The sequence below is a fragment of the Thunnus thynnus genome, chromosome 5 (genome assembly GCF_963924715.1).
Source record: "Thunnus thynnus chromosome 5, fThuThy2.1, whole genome shotgun sequence".
In the NCBI taxonomy this organism is placed as follows: Eukaryota; Metazoa; Chordata; class Actinopteri; order Scombriformes; family Scombridae; genus Thunnus; species Thunnus thynnus.
In genome coordinates, this window is record NC_089521.1 from 21,756,576 (window position 1) to 21,776,978 (window position 20,403).

The 20,403-nt window shown below is 40.4% G+C and overlaps 1 protein-coding gene and 1 long non-coding RNA gene across 5 annotated transcripts in view; one reads left to right on the top strand and one right to left on the bottom strand.

Annotated features, from left to right (window-relative positions):
* Positions 1-20,403, bottom strand: part of LOC137183227 (uncharacterized) — a 54,899-nt gene that overhangs the window by 22,162 nt on the left and 12,334 nt on the right. For 2 of the 4 annotated variants that reach the window (XR_010928429.1, XR_010928431.1), the window contains exon 3: positions 18,468-18,551. This is a non-coding gene — a long non-coding RNA (uncharacterized lncRNA). Of the gene's footprint in view, positions 1-7,664; positions 8,009-16,447; positions 16,526-18,467; positions 18,552-20,403 lie in introns of those variants that run through there. The other 2 variants (XR_010928430.1, XR_010928428.1) reach the window with 2 other exon arrangements.
* alx4b (ALX homeobox 4b) lies at positions 1,834-19,179 on the top strand. The gene is made up of 4 exons (XM_067590119.1): positions 1,834-2,519; positions 10,805-11,118; positions 15,923-16,051; positions 16,141-19,179. Exons 1-4 carry the CDS (start codon positions 2,177-2,179, stop codon positions 16,459-16,461), a joined length of 1,107 nt encoding a protein of 368 aa, XP_067446220.1. The 5' UTR covers positions 1,834-2,176; the 3' UTR covers positions 16,462-19,179.

A 20,403-nucleotide genomic window follows, 5' to 3' on the forward strand; every position in this document is an offset into this window, starting at 1 on the left:
TAATATGACAATGAGCTCTCCTCATGAGACACATGAACGAATAAAGTCGCCCGAAATAAACTGCAGCTCTGAGCGCGAAAAACACCCGAAATAAATCCAAAATAGGTTCAGATTCTCCTTCATATGAAAAACCCGCAACATAAAAAAATAACTAAATGACTAAACACAATGTGGGTGGATGCGGCCAGATTGTGTACAGCCAAAGCTAAAGTCATTACGTTACGTTGGAAATAGCTATTCACATGAGACATTTACTAAGAAACCAATGAGGAATACAGTCACAAGTCTCGTTAAGAAATACCTGCACAGCACGAGAGGTGCCGGTGGTGGAAAAGATTGCACTAAGAGACTCGACGTGCATTAGGCCTAAACCAGTAATTTGTTTTTGTTTGGTTTTTCTTTTGTTTTCTTTCTTTTTTGGTTTTCTTTCTGTCTTTTTTTTTTTTTTTTTTTTTTTACAACTGAGCATTTTTATTTTCAATTTCCAAAATGTGACCTCCATACAGTAAGAGACTTAGTAGATGCTAAAACATTATTACTGCGTTTAGAAGCATCTTAAAAATAGAGCTTGTGATCATCAAGTTTAATCTTGAATTATTTAGAAATCTTTCTTCTGGCTGAGCTGGACTGCAGATGTTGTCTAATACAACACCACATACGGATTTTGTCTTAATTTAATGCGTTAATTATGCTGGAAAATAGAAGGGCGGAGCGAGTCTCAACTTCATACAGCATTAATCTGCATTGAAGCCTGACTATGTGAATAATTATTTCGTTTCATCCCTTTAGAATAAAATTCAGGCACTTATAACAACAACAGTAATGATCATAATAATGATTTGGCCTTAATTATTATCCTACAATTATCGTTCAGTCTAATTATAAAAGCATAAACATTTGGTCAACGTTGTGAAGTCAAAAACTTCCTGTAAGAGAAAACATTGTGTCTATTTTTCTCATTTATTCTAATTGATATTTGGTGATATTAAGCCATTACATCTAAATCTCGATAATGGCTTAAAGAGGACAAGAATTAAAGGACGTGATTCAAGTTATTCAGTTTGACTACCGACAGGCATAAAGGCCTATCTTGTTTCATTTAAACACTGCTATAACCGCTTTAATTCACATTTTTATAGCCAAGAAAAGGCAAATTACTGGCACGGTGTCGTTTTACCAGATTTTCATAGCACCCGAAGCCAAGTGCTTCACTGAGTATCATGGGCTTAATGGTTTATAATGAATTTAATATTAAAAAAGTAGCCAATTTTCAAATAACAGGCCTGGAAGTTGTTTGCAATGATGGGCTCTAATTCTCCACATTAAGTGGATATATCCGCAGTGACTTCTCTCTGACTTCTCTGGTCAAACGATTCATGTTGTTTGGTTTAATAAAGGTCTCTAAAACACAAATATTTATATAATATTTAAGCTTAACATCGGCTGACCTTAGACGCTGTTATTGGTCCAAATTCCTGGCTTGATCCTTATATTTACACTTCATTTAAAAGTCTTTTTTTTCTTGCATGTAGCAGTCAAATAAAATACAAAAATACATTTTTTCACAAACACCAATTAATAACCAAGTCTGGCTCACTTTGACAGAGATGGAGACAACGCTGTTTAAACGCTTTAAAGTTTAATATAATGAAAAACGGAGAAAAAGTCAGAGGTTAGGGTCTAAGGTTGCAACTGCAGGAATCAAAGCTGTTACATTCATCCTCTAATTACATTAATGTCATGTGTTGTGTCTCCCGCGTGTTTACCAAAAAAGCTTTCCCCCTTCTGAGCTTGACCTCCCATTTCTATTGGCTGCATAATAGCGCAGGCTGAGCTCGGTGTGGGCCTACTTCAGATGTGTGTGGAGCCTGAAGGTCGGAGTGCTGTGTGTCAGATACAACTGTAGGCTGCTGAAGCGGCATCAGCTTGAGCGAAGCATTTCTCTTTACCCCGACAAACCTTCAGGGGGCTTTTAGCATTTGTTCAGTCTGCAGTCTCTGGAAAACATCTGATTCATTTTTTAACCAGTCCCAGATGCGGCAGTGTGAGAGTGTGTGTGTATGAGTGCGTCAGTGTGAGTTTGTCAGTGCATGAGAAATTGTGGAGAATAGCTGTCTAGAGAAGGGGAGGGAAAGAAGAACCGTGTGGATTTTTTTTTTAATATAACTTTTTAGGTATGAACGCAGATACGTGCGTCTCATACTGCGATATGACATCGATGGATTCATATTATAGCCCATCTACTGCGCAAGGTAGGGATCACCAGACGAACCCGTTCAGGACTTTCCCGACGACTGAAACCAAATACAGCCCCACATTCATTCCGGGTAAAGGGCAGGGTTACGGAGAGAAGTCCCGGAGTCCTTTCCAGCCGGAGTGCCAATCACTGGATGGCGCTGAGGAGGGCACCTTCAACAAATACCAGCTCTTCATGCAGCGACCGACCTGCAAAACTCCGCCTGAAGGCAGCAAGCTGCACCCGGACAGCGGACATAACGGGACGCTCATTCCCTGCTATGGTGAGTTGCAGATGAGAGATGCATATATGAAGAAACATATCGGGAAATGCATGACAGAGGGGAGATATTCGCAGGCAAATAAGGGGAATTAACTGTTATTGTCGTCGTGTAATGCAGCATCTGAAAGTCACTAATCTACGAGCAAGAGAGCAAGAAGGAAATAAAACACACCTCGATTCGCTTCAGCCACCGTCTGTAACTGAATATAAAGTTATATTTGATGTGACAAGGTGAAGTAGTTCTATCAATCTGATGTGAGCAACTGTGAGCTATGAGGGGAAGAATCTGACTTTTTGTAATTGTTGCTATAACTACGGAAAAGAATCATTTAGCATAAATCAAAACCTTTAGAAATTCCAATAAAAGGTGCAAAGAATAAGTAACTATATAGTAGTGAATTTGGAGCTGATTGGATTTAATGTATATATCAGCGAGCTGCCCTGTGAGCCTGCAAGGTCAGATATAATTGAAGCATTACATTTAACAATTCATCCCATTTATAGGGATGCGTGCTCAGACTCAGAGGTGATCAAGTTATTTTAAGACTGGATGTTTGCCCTTTTGGGGTCTATTGACTTTATGATGTTAACAGACTGCTGGTAATATAGGCCTAGTTTTCTCATTTCTACTCCCACATCACTATTTGTGTAATTTCATCACTAGTGACGCTGCAGCATCACTGTCACTTGTCTCACTGGCCTACAACTGCAAACGCGTATACACGCGAAATCCTCTAAATCACTGATAATCACTGAAATGCGCATTATGAATTATTGTAATGTTTAAATATCAACTACAGGTCACCGAGGCCTCCTGCGCGGGTGCACACGCACAAACAGAAAATTCAAGCGCAATCAGGTAAAAGCGAAAATTGTCAGTTTTCAGCTGGACTATTTTAAAAACAGTTTAACTCACCAAGCCCTTGTACTGCATTTTTTTGTTGCAGGTGATTATTTAATGACACATAACTGAATGACAGCTGGCGAAACTATTCCACTTTATGAGTTGTAGAAAATAAAATTCACACTGTATAACCACTTTTTATTCCGAGAAGCAATTCACATCTAAGATCTCACGATTTACAGGCCATTGTACAGGCTAGTAGACAATTCAATACCAAATGTAATTATTTAAGAGACTACATGGGCGTCCCGATTAATAACATTAATTTAAAACGAAAGCTTTACATCTTTACAGAATGTATTCCGCCAATTCGTTGCAATACAAATGTATCTTAAAACCATTTAAAGATGAAAAAAATCTAATTAATGTTCATTTCATGAGAGGTGGGGCTTTAAAATAAAAATAAACCCCATTAAACATTAAACAGACAAAACGATTTCTGTGTGACAACAGATCCACAAGAACAAACTGTTAAATAACATCCATTAAATGTATTAATCAACTGTACAAATCTCCATAGCTAATAATATAATTTGTGCAATTGCGCAATATATACCCTACTATAAGAATTACAATCTACTTCTAAAAAATTATATAAAATTAATATTTGGGTGAGCTCTCAGTGTATAGACTCGTTGGCGCCTTTATATTTCCAATCCAGATGTTTATCATGGCGCTGATGTCACAGAAGAAAACATGTGTTATTATCATGGCTGAATTTTGACGCGTGTTGATCCACCTAAACTTTAAATATACATTTAAATCGGCGCTGGAAAATAGAAGAAGTTTAGAAAATAGAGGATAGACAGTAGCAAATCAATTGAAATACACCAAGAGCTTAATAAATTTATGCATTAGGTGTGACAATTAAAATTGAACTGTCCAAATACAACTCGGACTGCAGTGTAACTATTTTTTTTGCGCAGTAGCCAGTACCACACTTTGCCAAAATACATCCATAAAGTGCAAAGTAATCTATTTTTCTGACTGGAGTCACTTTTTATTTCAGGCTGAACTGTCACTTCTCCTCGAGTTTGAGAGTATTGCCTCCAACCAGATTAGAGCACCCCTTCATTGAAGTGAATTGATTTGGCAAGTGCATTGACAGAACCATTTAAACACCATCATTAAATGCAACATGCCTCCCTTGAGAAGAGCTCTGCAATGTTATTATTGAAAATGTTGCAGCCAGATGAAGGCATCATGGCTCTGGGGAGGATACTTTGGGCTCGTGCCAAAGCCTCAGGCGTCAACAGGCTTGTGTTGTTATGTGTGGTCCTCAATGGGAGATATATTGCTCAATGCTGATGCTTTATCTCCATTATGGTGACAAAAATCGTCTCATACCCAAAGGGAGGTTTCTGTGTGGCAATTTCGGCTACAACTGTAATATTGTTTACATGGCAACCCAACATTTTGTGTTTGTGTCATTATGAGGATGTTACATACAACAGTGTTTGTATACACACATACACACAAAAAGGAGGAAAAAAATGCACAAAATTTTAATATTTATATTATAATAACACACTGAGATAAAAGTGAAGCAAATATGTACATCTCCTGTGTAGACTCTGTTGAAATTAAGTATGATCATGTGAAATATTTTTGGAATAAGTTGCATGATATTCACACCTTATATTCACATATTGAACTGACGACACCTCCAAACATGTTGGCATTATTTCTGTAATTCATTCAATTAATAATTGTATTGCAATGCCGCTTGGTATGACCCAACATGTGCAAGATTATAAAAATTTAAGAGCTTGAATCAGATTTTAAAATTCATATTCAAATATGCTCAAACATTTTTTACTGTTTAATCTCTAAAGGATGGTGTTTTCCAAGGCTTACATTGTTTTGTTTGGATAAAAATCATACTTAGTCTCAAACCAAATGTTAATTAAAAACTCAACATTATCTTTGGAGTGAATCACCATATTTCTACACAGCAGTGGCTCAGGTTGGCGGTTTCTTCCCATAAGTGGCTGTTAATCAGTGAGACGGTCCCACAGCGAGGGACAGGGATGGAGCCGTCTACCTGCTCACACAGCAATGAATGAAATAAAACCCCCGGAGCTGATCGAGTGCTGAGGAATGCAGGTCAGCACTGCAGGAGAGGTCTGCATTAATCTAAGGCAGATGTGCATTACTGGCTCCTATAGTTATTATTCATACTCCCCAAACACCAGATCTCCAAAGAGTCCCTGAGATGACAAAGTGGGACTGGTTTACATAACCCCGTCTCAACAATACCTTGTACAAATAAGCAAGCAGTCAGAAATGGACATAGAGGTTGAGTAATGATTTGAGAGACTCGGGAGAAATGAGAAGAGTTTCTGGGAAAGCAGCACACATGTGGGAATGACTGTTTACATGCACGTACTTTACTGAACTCTATGGCTATGAGTTGTATTGCATATATATTTTTTGATTCGGTTATTTAAACTAATTTCAGTTTTTTCGTTTGATACAAGCAGATTGGTACAATAGAGAGACCGTAAACTTTTAGAATCACAAACTCACGATGAAAATATTCCCACAATTGTATTATAAATGTGAGAGAATGCAATAGGAGCTTAAGCTAAATCTGTAGAGTGGAGATTGTGTTTATAGGCCTGTGGTTGATACTGAGGTTGCATCCTGCATTGCTGATACATAACGTAGTGTTTGTGGGAACACTGGTAATTACTAAGGGCTGATTGTGCCTCATCCTTTTTGTCTTTTCACAAAATAACTGTTTAAAGAAAATCACACATTTATAGAATAAAGCTTAGTCAATGTTTCAGTCTTTGTACTTTCAAACAACCCCTCCTTCCCTTTCAGTGGGTTATTGAAGCATCCTGTGAAATTTAAAACATTTTTCTCAGCGCATGAAAACCAAAACAAGACCTCAAAAACTTCTGGCAGCATTTTAAAAGCATCCTGTCAAAATATAGTACGCTAAGTACATGTTAAAAGGCTCGGGGAAGTGATGTCACAGGATATGCATGTGCTGATGACTAACACATTGTGTCGATGTGAACAATAAGCAAATGCCAGAGTGACACCTGTGATCATGCCGACATGTGTCTGTGAACCAGAATAAATTAGAATATAAAATGAGCACGCTTGAAAGGATGAATTCCTGACTTGTTAAAATGTAATAGCTTCTATAAATCCAGGAGGTAAAGCAGCAGCAACCTGCCTGCAATGAAATGAAGAGACAGATTAAACATTCATGTAACTCTGAGGACAGAGAACTTGTGTTTGATGAGAAAGTTATTTTTGTAAATGTCTTTTTCTGCTCCTGCACCGTCCCGCTGTTGTGCAGATTTCTACAGAGCTATGTAAGAGAGGCAGCATGCTTTGGCCTTTACTTTCAGTCACCTCGCTTGCAGGGGAAGGTAAACCTCCACTGCCTACCTATGATCTGCACGCTGGACAGAATAATGAAATGATTTGGAAACTTTAACCAGCTGGCACACATTTGGATCTGTGCCTTTGATTGTGAGGTTGGTGCTGACTCCTTATATTTACTTCCTTGATTCTTATCTACAGTATGGACGATAAGGTAAATCTAATCTCTGATTCAAGAGTTCTTGAATACTACACACATTTGGCTACACAATACTATGATATGGTCCAAAAAAGGGATAAAAGGCTTATACGCTTAGAAGTCAGAAAAATGACAACTCAAAAGCCAACTATGACAGACTAATGATGGAAACTACTGGACAAAGCAAAGGCATGATTTTTCTTTTTTGGTTCATGATTAACAGCAGTCATTTTTCTCTGCTCAGATTGCTTTCAGCAAAGGAATATTTTTCTTATTTTGATATATTACTTAATAAAGCCAGGGGTGGGAAGTAATCCAGATCATAACTGGCTTGACACTGGCTGCAGCACAAACCTTCTTTATGCTTCTTTAAGATTACAAAAAAGGAAAAAATACTTATTGAAAAACGTGATTCCAGCATGATTCATATGTAGAAGTGGAATTAATTTCAGTCTACTGGAAGACAGGAAGAAGCTAGTTAGAGGTCATTATTGATTACATAATTTATAAGCACATTTAAAATCTTGTTATTTGAACGCAAATGCTCAAAACCGGAACTGACTTGTAACATTGATTATAAACACACACAATCACAGCATTAAAAAGATAAACCAGCAAACGATCAGAGAAAGTCTTATGCTCTTTCATTTTTGAGGTTAATGCTTTGACGATGGAGTGGTTCTCTGCACTGATATATTAGGTTAAGCATGTACTTTTAATTTTGATATACACATTTAACTGCGAACACTACAAGAGTCCTTTTTAAAATGAAAAGTTTTACCTAAAAACAATTTTATCAAGTTTGGAAGAAAATGTGCATACTTCCTCAATAACTACATTTCAAAAAAGCTATTTCTGTGCACTTTGATAAAAGGCAGTGACAGCCACGGCCCAAGGTATTATGACAGTAGTGAGGTCATGATCGTGTCAATTTATCAGGAGCTGAGGCTGAACAGAAAGATTTTAGTTTCCCAGGGAATATGCATTCCTGCGTGAGCCGCTGGCATAGATCTCTCCTCAGGAACATCTGGGAGCCTCCCTTCCACTGAGGAAACAACAGTCAACATCAAGTCTTAGACTGTGCTGCGGAAAAATAATCCAGCCCAAAGCATGTCTGTGAATCAACAGTGCATGTAAAATTAATAGTCACCTGTTGGTGACCAAAACTAATGGAATATTTGACTTTATTTGGTCCATATAAGGTGTGATAAGTGGAGACCCATTGTGGCAGATTGCTGTCAGCTTTGAGTGTTTTGGGAGAACATTTTAAAGCACTCTGTTTAAAAGCATTCCCTTCCCCATTTAGTGTTTGGTCATTAACCCTTCCCCAGGTTACTAATTTATAGTGTTTCTTTTATTTGGCTTCACTTGACCCTCCCCGTCCCATTCCATAAAAACTGAGAGGGTGCCATGTTGCTTTACAACCAGTTAAATTACACTTTGATGTTTTCTCTCTGTTTTCAGCAGTGATTAAATTGCTGACCCTAGTAAACATCTGACCTCGGCTAACTGAAGAGGTCTGTAGCTTGTCACAGAATAACTCTGGCAAATTACAGGATCAGCCAGTGATATTCCCCTGCATTTATATACGTTGATGAATACTGAAGGGAGAACAACAGTCAAAAAACACATTCCTCTGAATGCCAAAGAAACTGGAGCCAATGCAGTGGAATCTTGGCTCCCAAAAGAAAGCAGTGTGTGATGGCTGTGTTCTCAAGAACAGCGTGCAGAAAATACAGCTCAGCATGCGGGAATACTGGAAGATGTTTGTGGCAAAGGATTGTGTGTGGTTAACATTAGCGTGACAAAGAAAAGAGAGATCAGTTTGGAGTACGAGACGGAGAGAATGATGTTGATTAAGGTAGAGTGCAGATTTTAGTGTAAATGTTGGTGATGTCTGTATACAGCTGAGTAACACATTACAACATTTCTAGCCGCCATCCCTCCATCTTCCCATCCCTCATCTGTGCGCCCAGCTGTACCCTTTGCCTCACAGGATATATGCCTTGCTCAGGGGCATAATTGTATTTTCTCTCACAGATGCAAATGCCAAGCAGGAACCCGGAGTTGAGCTGTCTTACTTCTTAACATTGCAGCCATGCTCCTGCCCAGGGGTAGAATGAAATTACTGCACAGAGCTTTAGAATAAGAGGCCAAAGCAGGGGTTGGTGATGTCAGAACATCTGCCTGCGTGGAGACTGTAAGAGGGTCTGACAGGTGGGCCACAGCGATATGAGGTCATGAACTCCAGCTGGGCGAGCTGTGTTGTTCCATTAGCGTCTCGGTCGGGGCAAGTCTGAGCTAGAGAGCAGGGGAGGGCTGCTTCAGTTTGGAGGGATGACTATTGACATCTCATTGTGGGACACTCTAGCCAAAGGCATACTAATCCATGAAAACAAACATGCATGTTGCAGACAGCCACCGCCTAGCTTCATCATTCTAAAACTATTCAGTCATCTTAGCCACAAGGTGTCAACTCTCTTTCCCCCATTTACTGAGTTTCTAAGAACGACAGGAGGTTGTTACTCCTAAACGAAATGCAAAGTGACAGAAAATGCTCACACATAAGGAAAATGCACTCACATAAGTATACATAACTATTAAGTTAATCATCGTAAACTTGACCGAACTGGGGGACAAATGTTTTTGGACTAAAGTTACACTTGTGTTGCACAAGACTCACAAGTCTGTTTATATGGAGGAGACCATTATGTGCCGGTTTTGGACCAATACAGTCAAGACCAGGCGCTCCCCGTGCCCATGCGCAGGAAAGGCAAACAGAGAGGCTGACAGAGCACACTGTTCTCACTGGCCCGCAACCAGAGCCCTTCAGCTTATTTATTCATACAGCTGTTTGTTTATTGAAGGAGAAGGGACAGCTTTCTTCATCTCCTAAAAGGAAACAAAAAAGCTAGCAAGCGCTGACAGGAACAGAGCCAGGTCTGTCACAAAATGGAGGCTCGCGAAATTGAAGGTGACAAACACAATGTTGTTTACATCTGTGAGGCAAGGCTGTGGGGTAAGCGTGGTCGCCCCACGTACACAAGGCCCACCATACACGGCTCGAGATGGAGCAGGTTTTGCGTGGCTCGGGTTTCAGGTGGCGTGATTGAGAGATGTGAGGGAGAGTGCAGCGTTGACTGCGGAGAGAGCTTCGAGGGTTGTGTCACAGGTCACGCCAATGTGTAGTGACATACCTTTCAAACAGAAAGAGACATTTCTTCTCTGTAACTTTTAGACGTGCTGCATACAGACAAGGCCTTTGAACCTTAAAATAAAACATTACAGAGGTGATGTAAGCTTAAAGTAAATGTCATTTCGTGTGGATGTTGTAACATGATGATGAGCAGACGCGCTGGCTGGCTTGAATGTGAGGCACCATGGTTTTATCCAGCCACATTCACCAAGTGCAACACACATTTTAAAGAAAGTATTGCTCTGCTAAATATTTCAGTAGTAACTATAATTATAGGACTATTATTGACAACATGTGGCCCTTTTTATTCAGTCCTAAGTTGGTCAGAAAGTTGGTTAAAATAGCTTGTTTGCGAGAATATGATTTGTATTATTTGTAAAGCCACAGTTAAATAAATTGAGAAAGGCTTTTTGATTCTTCATGCTTCTTATAACAATTGTAGGAACGGCTCATTTCAACCGAAACCAAAGTCGCTCAAATTTATTTCATTAGAACCATAGTGTAAAATCTAAACTTTAAAATCCCCAGCATGTTTTATGAGATTTTTGAGCAGTGCCATCAACCCACAGAACTAAAAGAATAAAGCAGAATTAATCGTAACTTTCCACTCTTCTTTCTATCTCTTTTTTAATCTCATCCATGCAGGAAAAGACAACAGTGGCCTGACAGAATCTGAGTTGCCCTCAAGTGTCGACCCTCCCGGGATGGAAGGTAGCTACCTGAACCTAAAGGAGCCTGGCGTGAAGGGGCAGAGTGAGCGGCCGGGTTCAGACCTTTCCAGCCCTCTAGACAAAAGCGAGGCTGAGAGCAACAAGGGCAAGAAGAGACGCAATCGCACCACGTTCACCAGTTACCAGCTGGAGGAGCTGGAGAAAGTTTTCCAGAAGACACACTACCCAGATGTTTATGCCCGCGAGCAGCTGGCACTGAGGACAGACCTGACAGAGGCTCGTGTACAGGTGAGGAACACCAGATTACATGCAAAAAAATTCTTTTCTGTGCCCTGCCACGAGTTTTGGGCTGTGCTGTATGAATGCAGTCATCCATGTTTGCATGCTAATAATCACTCGGGGAACTGACAGAAAGGGCTGGGAGAGTTAAGACTGGCATGTTGACAAAGATTGTTCGGAACAGCAGACAGCAAGGCCTATTGTTCTCCATCTCTCTTTCTGCCTGCCAGTTTTAGATCAGAGAGGGATGGGTGGGACTGAGGGAATACTCTGCTCTTAGCTCTTACATGCTGCAGACTCTGCAAGAAGGTCAGAGGTCAAGGGTTTCTCCCCTGCACTACCATGTTCAAACTGCTTCACCGCACAACTCCAGAGGCAGGGAGGGAAAACACATGGAAAAAAGAAAAGCCATCAAAGTTATTTGGCAAGGATATAAAAAACACTTTGAGATGCCAGTTTCAATTTCCACGTGTAGTCCAAGACATAGTCAGGGACAGAGAGCCTGGCCTGGTCCTTGTGGTGGTACAGTAAAATAAGTACATTCATGTTGCATTCACACAGACCCATCTATTCCCCAGATGAATATAATTAACTTCCTCATCTGACAGGCACACAACAGACTCTGTTGAGTCACTGTGAGGTTTGACCCGTAGTTCTAAAATCAGACCCTAAATATGCACGCAATCAAGACTAAATCCCACAGTTTCAAGGTCCATCAAGACAAAGTCCAGGGATATCCAATTGTTGAATACCAAGGGGCACTTGAAGCTTGGCAAGCGATCGTAGAATCCTTTTCATCTCCAAAACAACAGGCACTGAAATCCAGAGTACAGATGTTTTCTGCCAAAATGCCAATGTCAAGGTCCTACAGTTTCATCCTCAGTTTGATGATGAATGTCTTCATAAATTCGGCTGCAGTCTTCTATAATCACATCTGTGACTTCTGCTGCCACCAGTTTATTTAGTACAATTAGCTCCAAACCTCAGACTTGAACTTCACCATACTGCCTACGTTTTATGGAGGAGGAGGCTGTGTGTGAGTGACTGCTGAGGCACTCTATCAATCGCAGTGGTCCTGGATGACAGAGATGAGGTGAGACGCCTGGACTTCAAAGCTGCTTTTGGAGTTGTGCACTCTGCCCTCCCTCTCTCCCTCTTCCTCTCTCTGCCTGCTGGCTCTGGAGCATAAATAAAGCTCTTTAATGGCTCTGTAAGCTGCCTTTTGCTGTCAACGTCTTTAGCAATTACTGTATCACCGCCAAGCACTTTGAGCTCCAAGAGCTCTGAGCCACCTTCCTTGCAGATGTCTGCTGGATAAAATAAACAAGAGTAGTAAGTGTTTGCAGTTGGTAAATATCATCCTTTTGGGTATTATATACAGGACGGGTCACTGTTGTTCATTATGACAAATTATAAAAATTCTTCGTGTTAATTGGCTTTCTGCATGTGCACACCACTAGACTCCCTTCTAAAAAAACTTAGGAGTTTATAAGTTGGGGAATAGGAGACACGGAGCAGCAAAGGACACATCTGACTTCATAATGTTCCCCAAATGATCTCTCTGCCAAACTATTTGGCTTGGGTCTCATTCCTACTGCCGTTCAAAGGCAAAGCTACGTAGAGCAAACTCTCTGTGAAACATGACACACTCAGTACCCAGAAACCGAGACAAGGGGGTATATATGTGCTCAGACATTGTTTGCTTGTTTATAAAAAGGTCCCAGTGAGTGTGTGAGAGCGTCCAGATTAAAAGAACACATTCGTCAGTGACAGACTTTGAAATCTGTATATGAAATGGTATGTAAATGCGTGTGTATCCTGTGTGTGTGTGTATGCGTATGCCTGGTCCGCTGCTCTCGTCTGCACGCCTCCGAAAGGTCAGAGGGGTTAGCTGCGGAAAGCCAAGGGCTTAGGCGTCAGGAAATTAAACATGAAATGAAAACAAGCTCCAGTTTGAACATTCTCCCATCTCACTTTCCAATATCCCCACTTCCCCTCTCTGACTTAAAAGAGGAGGAGGGAGGAGAGAAGGGGCGGGAGCAGGAGAGAGGAGAGCTTCAACAGTGAGGTGGGAGTACGACAAAGAGATTAAATGAGTAAAGGAGTAAAGTTGAGTTATCTTGATCCATTACAATTAAGATTAAAAACTGATAAAGCATTGTATTTGGTGAGTGAATATTGAGCTCTGAAATACACCACATCAGACAAATCAAACTGTGTCATAACTTTCTAGAAGCCAAAACTATACCATGAGTGAGCTTTATGCTTATCAATCCAATCAGGGCCCTTTGTGTTGTAGCTTATATTTGGAGACCTGTGATGTTATGAGCTTGGATAACCCAGAACAACCAAAGGAAAGACATGACGAACCTTCAACAATAATAGACCTCAAATCCTCCGGGGGAACATAATAGACTCCAAGCCCTCCTGCAAACATATGATATAATTCAAAGGGCAGCAACCCCTCACCTTGACATTGGGGTTCAGCCACAACCTCAGATATCAGCTTACCACTTTGCAAGGGTGAGCTGTCCTCTAATCTCGCCAGCTGACCTGAGGAATGTTGGAGCCAGACGACATTTCTTTATGTCAGCTCGCAAAAACATAGGCAACAGCTACAGGAAGCCATATATGGTCCCTCTTTTGAAAATGAAACCGCTAGTGGTCTACTCAGTGACTGGAAAAATGAATGCACTTTGGGACACTTGGTTATCTCATTTGATAAATATCCACTCCTTCCCCTTAACACAAAGTCAGTGGTTGATTAATATATCATACATACTGCTTTTGTGAAGTTCACATCTCTGTGCGACCCTTCTCATTTTTTGTCATTGAATTGTGCCGTGTTTGAATTGACAGAGAGAAATGGTGAGAGAGAGTCAAGAGGGGGGATTTGAAGAGGTTGACTGAGGGGAAATTGCATGTCAGGGACTGTGAAAACCACAAGCTGATTGGGCTGGGAATCAACCCACAATCCAAGTTCAAACCCCTGTGTCGAAGCGGGATCGCTCCCCCTTTCTCTTTGAAGAAGTTTCCCCTACCCTCTTGGGAGGATAAGATTCAGACAACCAACAAATAGATACAGATAAACATGTGGAGACTCCCAGCATCTCTTTTGCTTTTCTATTCTCTTGAATGGAGATGTGAGAAAATTTTGTAGAAAAAAGATCTGCAAAAGTTACAACTGATTATATATTGAGGAATGCAGAGATGTGTGGTTAGCAAAGGAGAAAATGTAGAAAAATAAATGAGGTGGGTACCATTGGCTTACCAAGATTTTAAAAATAAATGTAAAAAGCATTAAAAGGGTAAGAACATTGGTAATATCAGTAATTTCTATATTAAATTTATTGTTATATACAATTCATAGCCAGATAGTGCTTTTAGTCTGACATTACCCCACCTAAAATGATTGTTGTACATGTATAACACAGTTTAAAGGCCAGTATTGTGTCCAAATTGATGTTTAACCAATTATAAAGGACTGTAACAATTAAACATGTAACTGAAACAAACGAAATGGCTCACGCCAAGGGGTGCCTATGATCTATGAGGTGGTTATATGTCTATAATCAATATAATGTTGCTGTTTTTATATATAAATCACATATTTGCCTCAGCTGGTAAAAAAAGAAATGGAAGAAACCGCAGGAAGAGCCACAGAGGTGGGATCTCTCTTCCAAAACAGACATGTAATAGATGTCATGTGTACAGAGTAGACAGAAATATAATAGTAAAAGAGAGAAGTAACAGGAGTGCTACTGGTGTCCTCCAAATCACTGGTGCTCATTGAAGGTAGGCCCAATAATAATCAAGGAGAATGGAAGAATTATGACAAAAAAAAGGCATAAAAAAATCCAGGTCAAGGCACTCACGGTAGGTTTGAAACATATAAGGCCTTTATGTCAGTGGGCTAGAGTCACTTATGCATTCTTCAGGGTGTGAATATAATATACTAGTATGTGAGTATCCTGGATTACTACATTGCACAGCATTGACAGTGACTTCAGTGGATTTCTCTCAGGCTGCAAACTCAACTTTTTTTGCTTAAAACGCTCTTTCTTTCATAACACTCTGTCACTCACCCTTCGGTCCTACTTTCCACCAGTGCCTTCCACAGTTAAGGAGAAGTGGGCTAAATACCCTGCACTTGGTCTGTCAGCAGGTTCTGGAAACACACCCTTTCTGCAAAGTAGCGTCTATCAGTCTCATGAGGAGAAATTACCAAGAAAAACTTACATCTATTGCATCCAATACTTAATAATCTCAAAGACAGACAAAAAAATACACTCTTGGTCAAAAGTTGAACTTTGGTTTCATGGATTATGCAGAGGGATTCCCCACTGTATCCCACTGTGCTGACATGTGGGGGAGAGCGCACCTTTCTTGGAGTGATTTATGAATGGCTACAGGCCCAGATGTGGATCTGTCGACGCTGGCAGCATGAAGGGAGGCAGACGCCCGTGTATCAAAGGGAGGAGCTGAAATGTGCAGCACCAGGGGAGACTCACCATTTTCACATCAATAGCTCCGTGTGGACAGCACTTTAAAGACACGTCAAGTCTTAAAACCTGGGCCTGGACTTTCATGTGCTCTAGAATTTATTTGCTTCACTATCTTCATTTTATGTGGTTCAGTTTTACTTTGCCTTGCTGAGAGGAGACGATGACCTCGTTTTCTGCAAAACAGTACTGAGGCTTGCAGGTGATGTGAGAGCTATGAGAGCCATGTTTAAAATGATATTCAGGTTTTGTTTGGTAGTGGTTGGTCTGTAGTTTAGAGATATTTTCCTTATGGATTGTTTTCTTTGTAGGTGTGGTTCCAAAATCGCAGAGCCAAATGGAGGAAGAGAGAACGTTTTGGCCAGATGCAACAGGTCCGGACACACTTCTCCACTGCTTATGAGCTGCCTCTTCTTACTCGGCCCGAGAACTATGCACAGGTATCAGAGTCTCGCTGTGAGAGGTGAATTATCAATAATTAATCGGAAAGGTCTGTTATCGTCTCATCACCCCTGCTCTTCTCCTTCAGATCCAGAACCCTTCGTGGATCGGGAGCAGCAGTGGAGCATCTCCAGTGCCGGGCTGTGTCGTGCCTTGTGACTCTGTCCCCTCCTGCATGCCCCCTCACCCTCACGGTCATGGAGGCGTCTCTGACTTCCTGGGTGTGCCGAGCCCAGGGAGCAGCCACATGGGACAGACACATATGGGAAGCCTTTTTGGGGGACCCGGAATGGGCGGGGGGATCAATGGCTATGATATCAATGTTGATCCAGATCGCAAGTCCTCCAGCATAGCTGCGCTGCGTATGAAGGCCAAGGAACACAGTGCAGCCATCTCTTGGGCTACATGATGTCCCCGCCCAGTTCCACCCTGCCCCCATATGGCCCCTTCTCTGGAGCAGCCATCAGCAAGCACTGTGGGGGAGGAGGGAGTTTTCCTGAGAGCACTAATGATAACACAGGTCAAATGAACAGGGAGAGACTGTGGAGATAACAGCGGCCAACACAACCAAGATAACAACTGTGACTGTGACAATCAGCAGATGCTGAAAGTGAGAGAAATACAGAGGTCTTAGATAAATACAGAGGACTTAGATGTTACTTAGACGTTGTGTTCATTCTTGATTCCTTAATCTCTCAGGTCTAATTGAAATACGGGGTTTAGTCCCTAATAAACTGGGTATCATAGTGTTAGGTTTCAGTAAATTAAGCAATATCATAAATATGGTTTACAAAGAATACAGGAATCCAGTGCCAAATACAGCCATATCATATTTTAGTGTATTTTAAGCTTGATTCACATTATTTACTTCCTTTACCATATTTTTTTTTTATATTGTCCATCCTGCCCCACTCACATTGTTTACGCGATTACCACTTGTCTCTTATACTGTACAAATCAGTTCAAGTACATTTCTAAACATACAATATTTGTATTTTAAAAGCAATTTAAAAAAACAAGGCCATTCAGTGAAAACAAGTTCAGATGCTGAGAGTTTCTTTTCTGTCACTTTCCAGTGCAAACTGTACATCAAAGCAAATAATCATTGATTATAAAAGAAAACATTAATTTTGTTGTAGCCTGCGGTGGGTAGTTATGTCCCTGCAAAGAAGGACAAAGGTTGAATGCAATAAGTGAACAGAGTCTAATTGAGGGAGAGCAGACATGGCCTGTGCCAATTTAGTGTGGGAGGAGGGCAGCCATCGGATTGGCAGCAATTTCAAACCAACGTGTCATTTCCTCCCCCAGGGCTACCTCCACAGGTTCCCCTGCTAGGCCAGGCCTCAGGTTACAGGAAACACTTTCTCCACTGGCAGACAAGGCGCAGCAACGCACAGCAGCAGCCTTCAACACCAACTAACCATGCCAGCTTCAATCAGCAACCAACAGGACTAGACACACTTAATTAGCATCAAAGTGAGCAGTCATACCCTGCGAACACCAAAGTACATCACAGCGTACATGGTGAGGACATACTGTACACACGCTGTAATAATCAGTTCATTGTTAGACGCAGGCTCAGCAGAGATGACTCCTGGATCTGAAACTTGCTCACAGAATCCGTCACATGCCAGAGACTGCAGGCCAAATCAGTGGCCCTAATTGTCCTGAAGAGAATTTTGTAATGTTTAGGTAATGTGATGACATTAGAGCTGGACTGCAGGAATGTGGTGAGTATGTCCAGTGATTGCAGGGGTGTCTCTGTGTGTTACCCCGCCGGAATACGCTTGTCACCAGAGCTGGGCTACAGGCTGAGGCTAGAGACAGGCTTCATTAGTCTTTTGGCTGATCTCTCTATGACGCCCGCTGGGCTACATATCCTTTTTCTTTCCCCTGTGTGGATGAAGGCAGGATAGTCTGGGTCTGCTCCTCGTGGCTGGTTGATCATTGTAACATATGAGTTCTCATTACAGTTCTACTGTTTGAGTGTTTAGTATCATAAACAATTTCTCCTTTTAAATCATTGAAAGAATTACAAATATGTACATTTTTACATGGAAAGGAAAAACATTTAAAAATTGGATCCAAATTTCTTCAGTGACAAAATACAGCATCAGTGAAAAGTTTTGACCGGTACTGTAGATTGTTATCGCCCTCAAATTGAGCCCTTTCCAAGTAAACTAGGTGAAAACATGTTTACTTTGACACGACTGTTCATGCTGATGATAAATTATCAAAGAAGGCCTCTATGATTGAGCCATGACTCCATTCGGTGCAGCAGAAACATTTTGAATTAATAAAGACTATGATGGATGTGAGGAATAAAAAACAACATTATAATCCAAATTTGAAGATAAAAACAGGATGTGGTCAAAATAAATGTATGCATGACTTCATGTGTGACTGAATTCCTACTTTGTCAGGCGGATTGTACTTTGTCTTCTCGCTGGTCCTCCCTCAGTGCTCCACTCCTCTGCAGCTCCGTCCATGTTGATACTACTGAAATGAAGCAATTGAAATTCATGGTTATAACGTTGTATTGTGTGAATATGAATGATATAGATGATGTTGTTCTTTTGCTTGTACATTTGTTTTGCTTATTTGTCAAATAATGGACCTCCAGAGACAAACCAATGAAGTATTACAGTAATATTGCCAAGAATTGTAAAATTATGTTGTGTGTTATTCTGAAGAGTTGCTCTGGACTTTTACTGAAGTTGAAAATGCTTTCTAATTTTCTTATGGCTTTAAGCTGCTTTTTGTATATTAATCAAGTATTTCTACTTCTGATTGTGATTTATATAATGTGCCATTGCAATAAGTTATTGCACTTACAGTTTGGAGAAGTTGTTTTTTTTTTTGTTGTTGTTGTTGTTTTTTTTTTTTTACTTCTACTGGGACGGTAGTCTCTTTGCAAAAGTCAGAGGCGTGTGGTTTTGTGTCCCAACAGTCAAGAACTATCTCCTAAACCCATCCATATTTAGCACCGTGACTAGAATCACTGAGATCTGCTCAAGGTGCTGGACATTTGTTTGTACAGAGGTAACTTGCTGTTTCTGTTGATGATGGTTTTGAAGTGTTTATGAAATAAATGAATCTCCAACACGGTTGAATGACTGCAGGTAGTTTCTTGTTTACAGGCCCTGAAAACCTGCTTTCTAAAATTATTTTCTTACTCTTACTGAGGTCCTACAGTATGTGATCACACTATTTCCTGCCAAAGTTGAAACACTTTCACATGAGAAATTTCTGTATTTGTGTTTTTGTTTGTGCTGTTCTCACTGGTGTAAAGTGGGCTGAGCTTAGCTGGAAAAAAAGTGATCACATATTTTTATACACCAACCAGGATTTAGCAATATTTGAATCTATTTCTGATGACAGTTGTGGGATTTGTTTGCTCATGTTGTCAATCAAATCTGATCAAAGCCCACCCACACAATCCTGATGGAGCAGATTATATTACACTGTCACATGTAATTTTCACATCTATAACATGCAACACATTGCTTCATCGTAGCAAAAGTGTACAGGCCAAGAACTCTACTGTTTTGTTCCACTGTGCATGGAAGCAAAATTGACCTATGAACTTTCTATGCTTACGAATCATTAACCAATGACATACAGCATAAGACCACTGAAAATACACAAATACTCACATGCTGATAGGAAATGAAATAAAGTGCTTAATACAATCAAAATGCATAAGAACATACTAGAAATATTTCATGTAATAATAATGACAATCTTTATTTATTGAGAACTTTTCAAACTCCACGTTACAAAGTGCTTCACAAAGGCAGCAAAAATAAAACAGACAACAAGAAAATATTAAAAAATATTTTTGTGTATAAAAACCAATTCAGTGTAGGAAAAATCAAGAATAAAGACAAAGACAAAAGACAGTTCAAAGAAAAACTCAAGTAAAATCAGGAAAAGGCTCTCGGATAAAAATATGGTTTAAAGGAATGTGTAAGATTTTGGCAGAAATAGAATATAAAATTCCTAAGTATGTTTTCATTAGTGTATAATCACCTGAAAATAAGAATCATCGTGATTTCATTAGTTTAGAATTGGCCCTTTATATCTACATAGGGAGTGGTTCCTCCTCTAGTTGGTGCTAGATTAGATTGGCCAGAGGGACAATTTGCGAAGCTCTTGCGAGATTTGTACACTAATCTTAAAAAGTGAAATGAAAGTTCATTCCTTTTGGCCATCTAATCTAGCATTTACCTCCACGGTGGCTGCCATGTTGCATCCTCATGTTTCTACAGTAGCTCAGAATGGACAAACCAAACACTGGCTCTAGAGAGGGCCTTTTGCATTTTTCGTGAGTTTCGTGGCCACCGTAGGT

Bases quoted from the DNA above. Each gene is read 5' to 3' on its own strand.
- alx4b (XM_067590119.1), top strand. From the start codon at position 2,177: ATGAACGCAGATACGTGCGTCTCATACTGCGATATGACATCGATGGAT. The intron at 2,520-10,804 runs GTGAGTTGCAGA...TCATCCATGCAG, and splicing joins GACGCTCATTCCCTGCTATG to GAAAAGACAACAGTGGCCTG. The intron at 11,119-15,922 runs GTGAGGAACACC...TTTTCTTTGTAG, and splicing joins TGACAGAGGCTCGTGTACAG to GTGTGGTTCCAAAATCGCAG.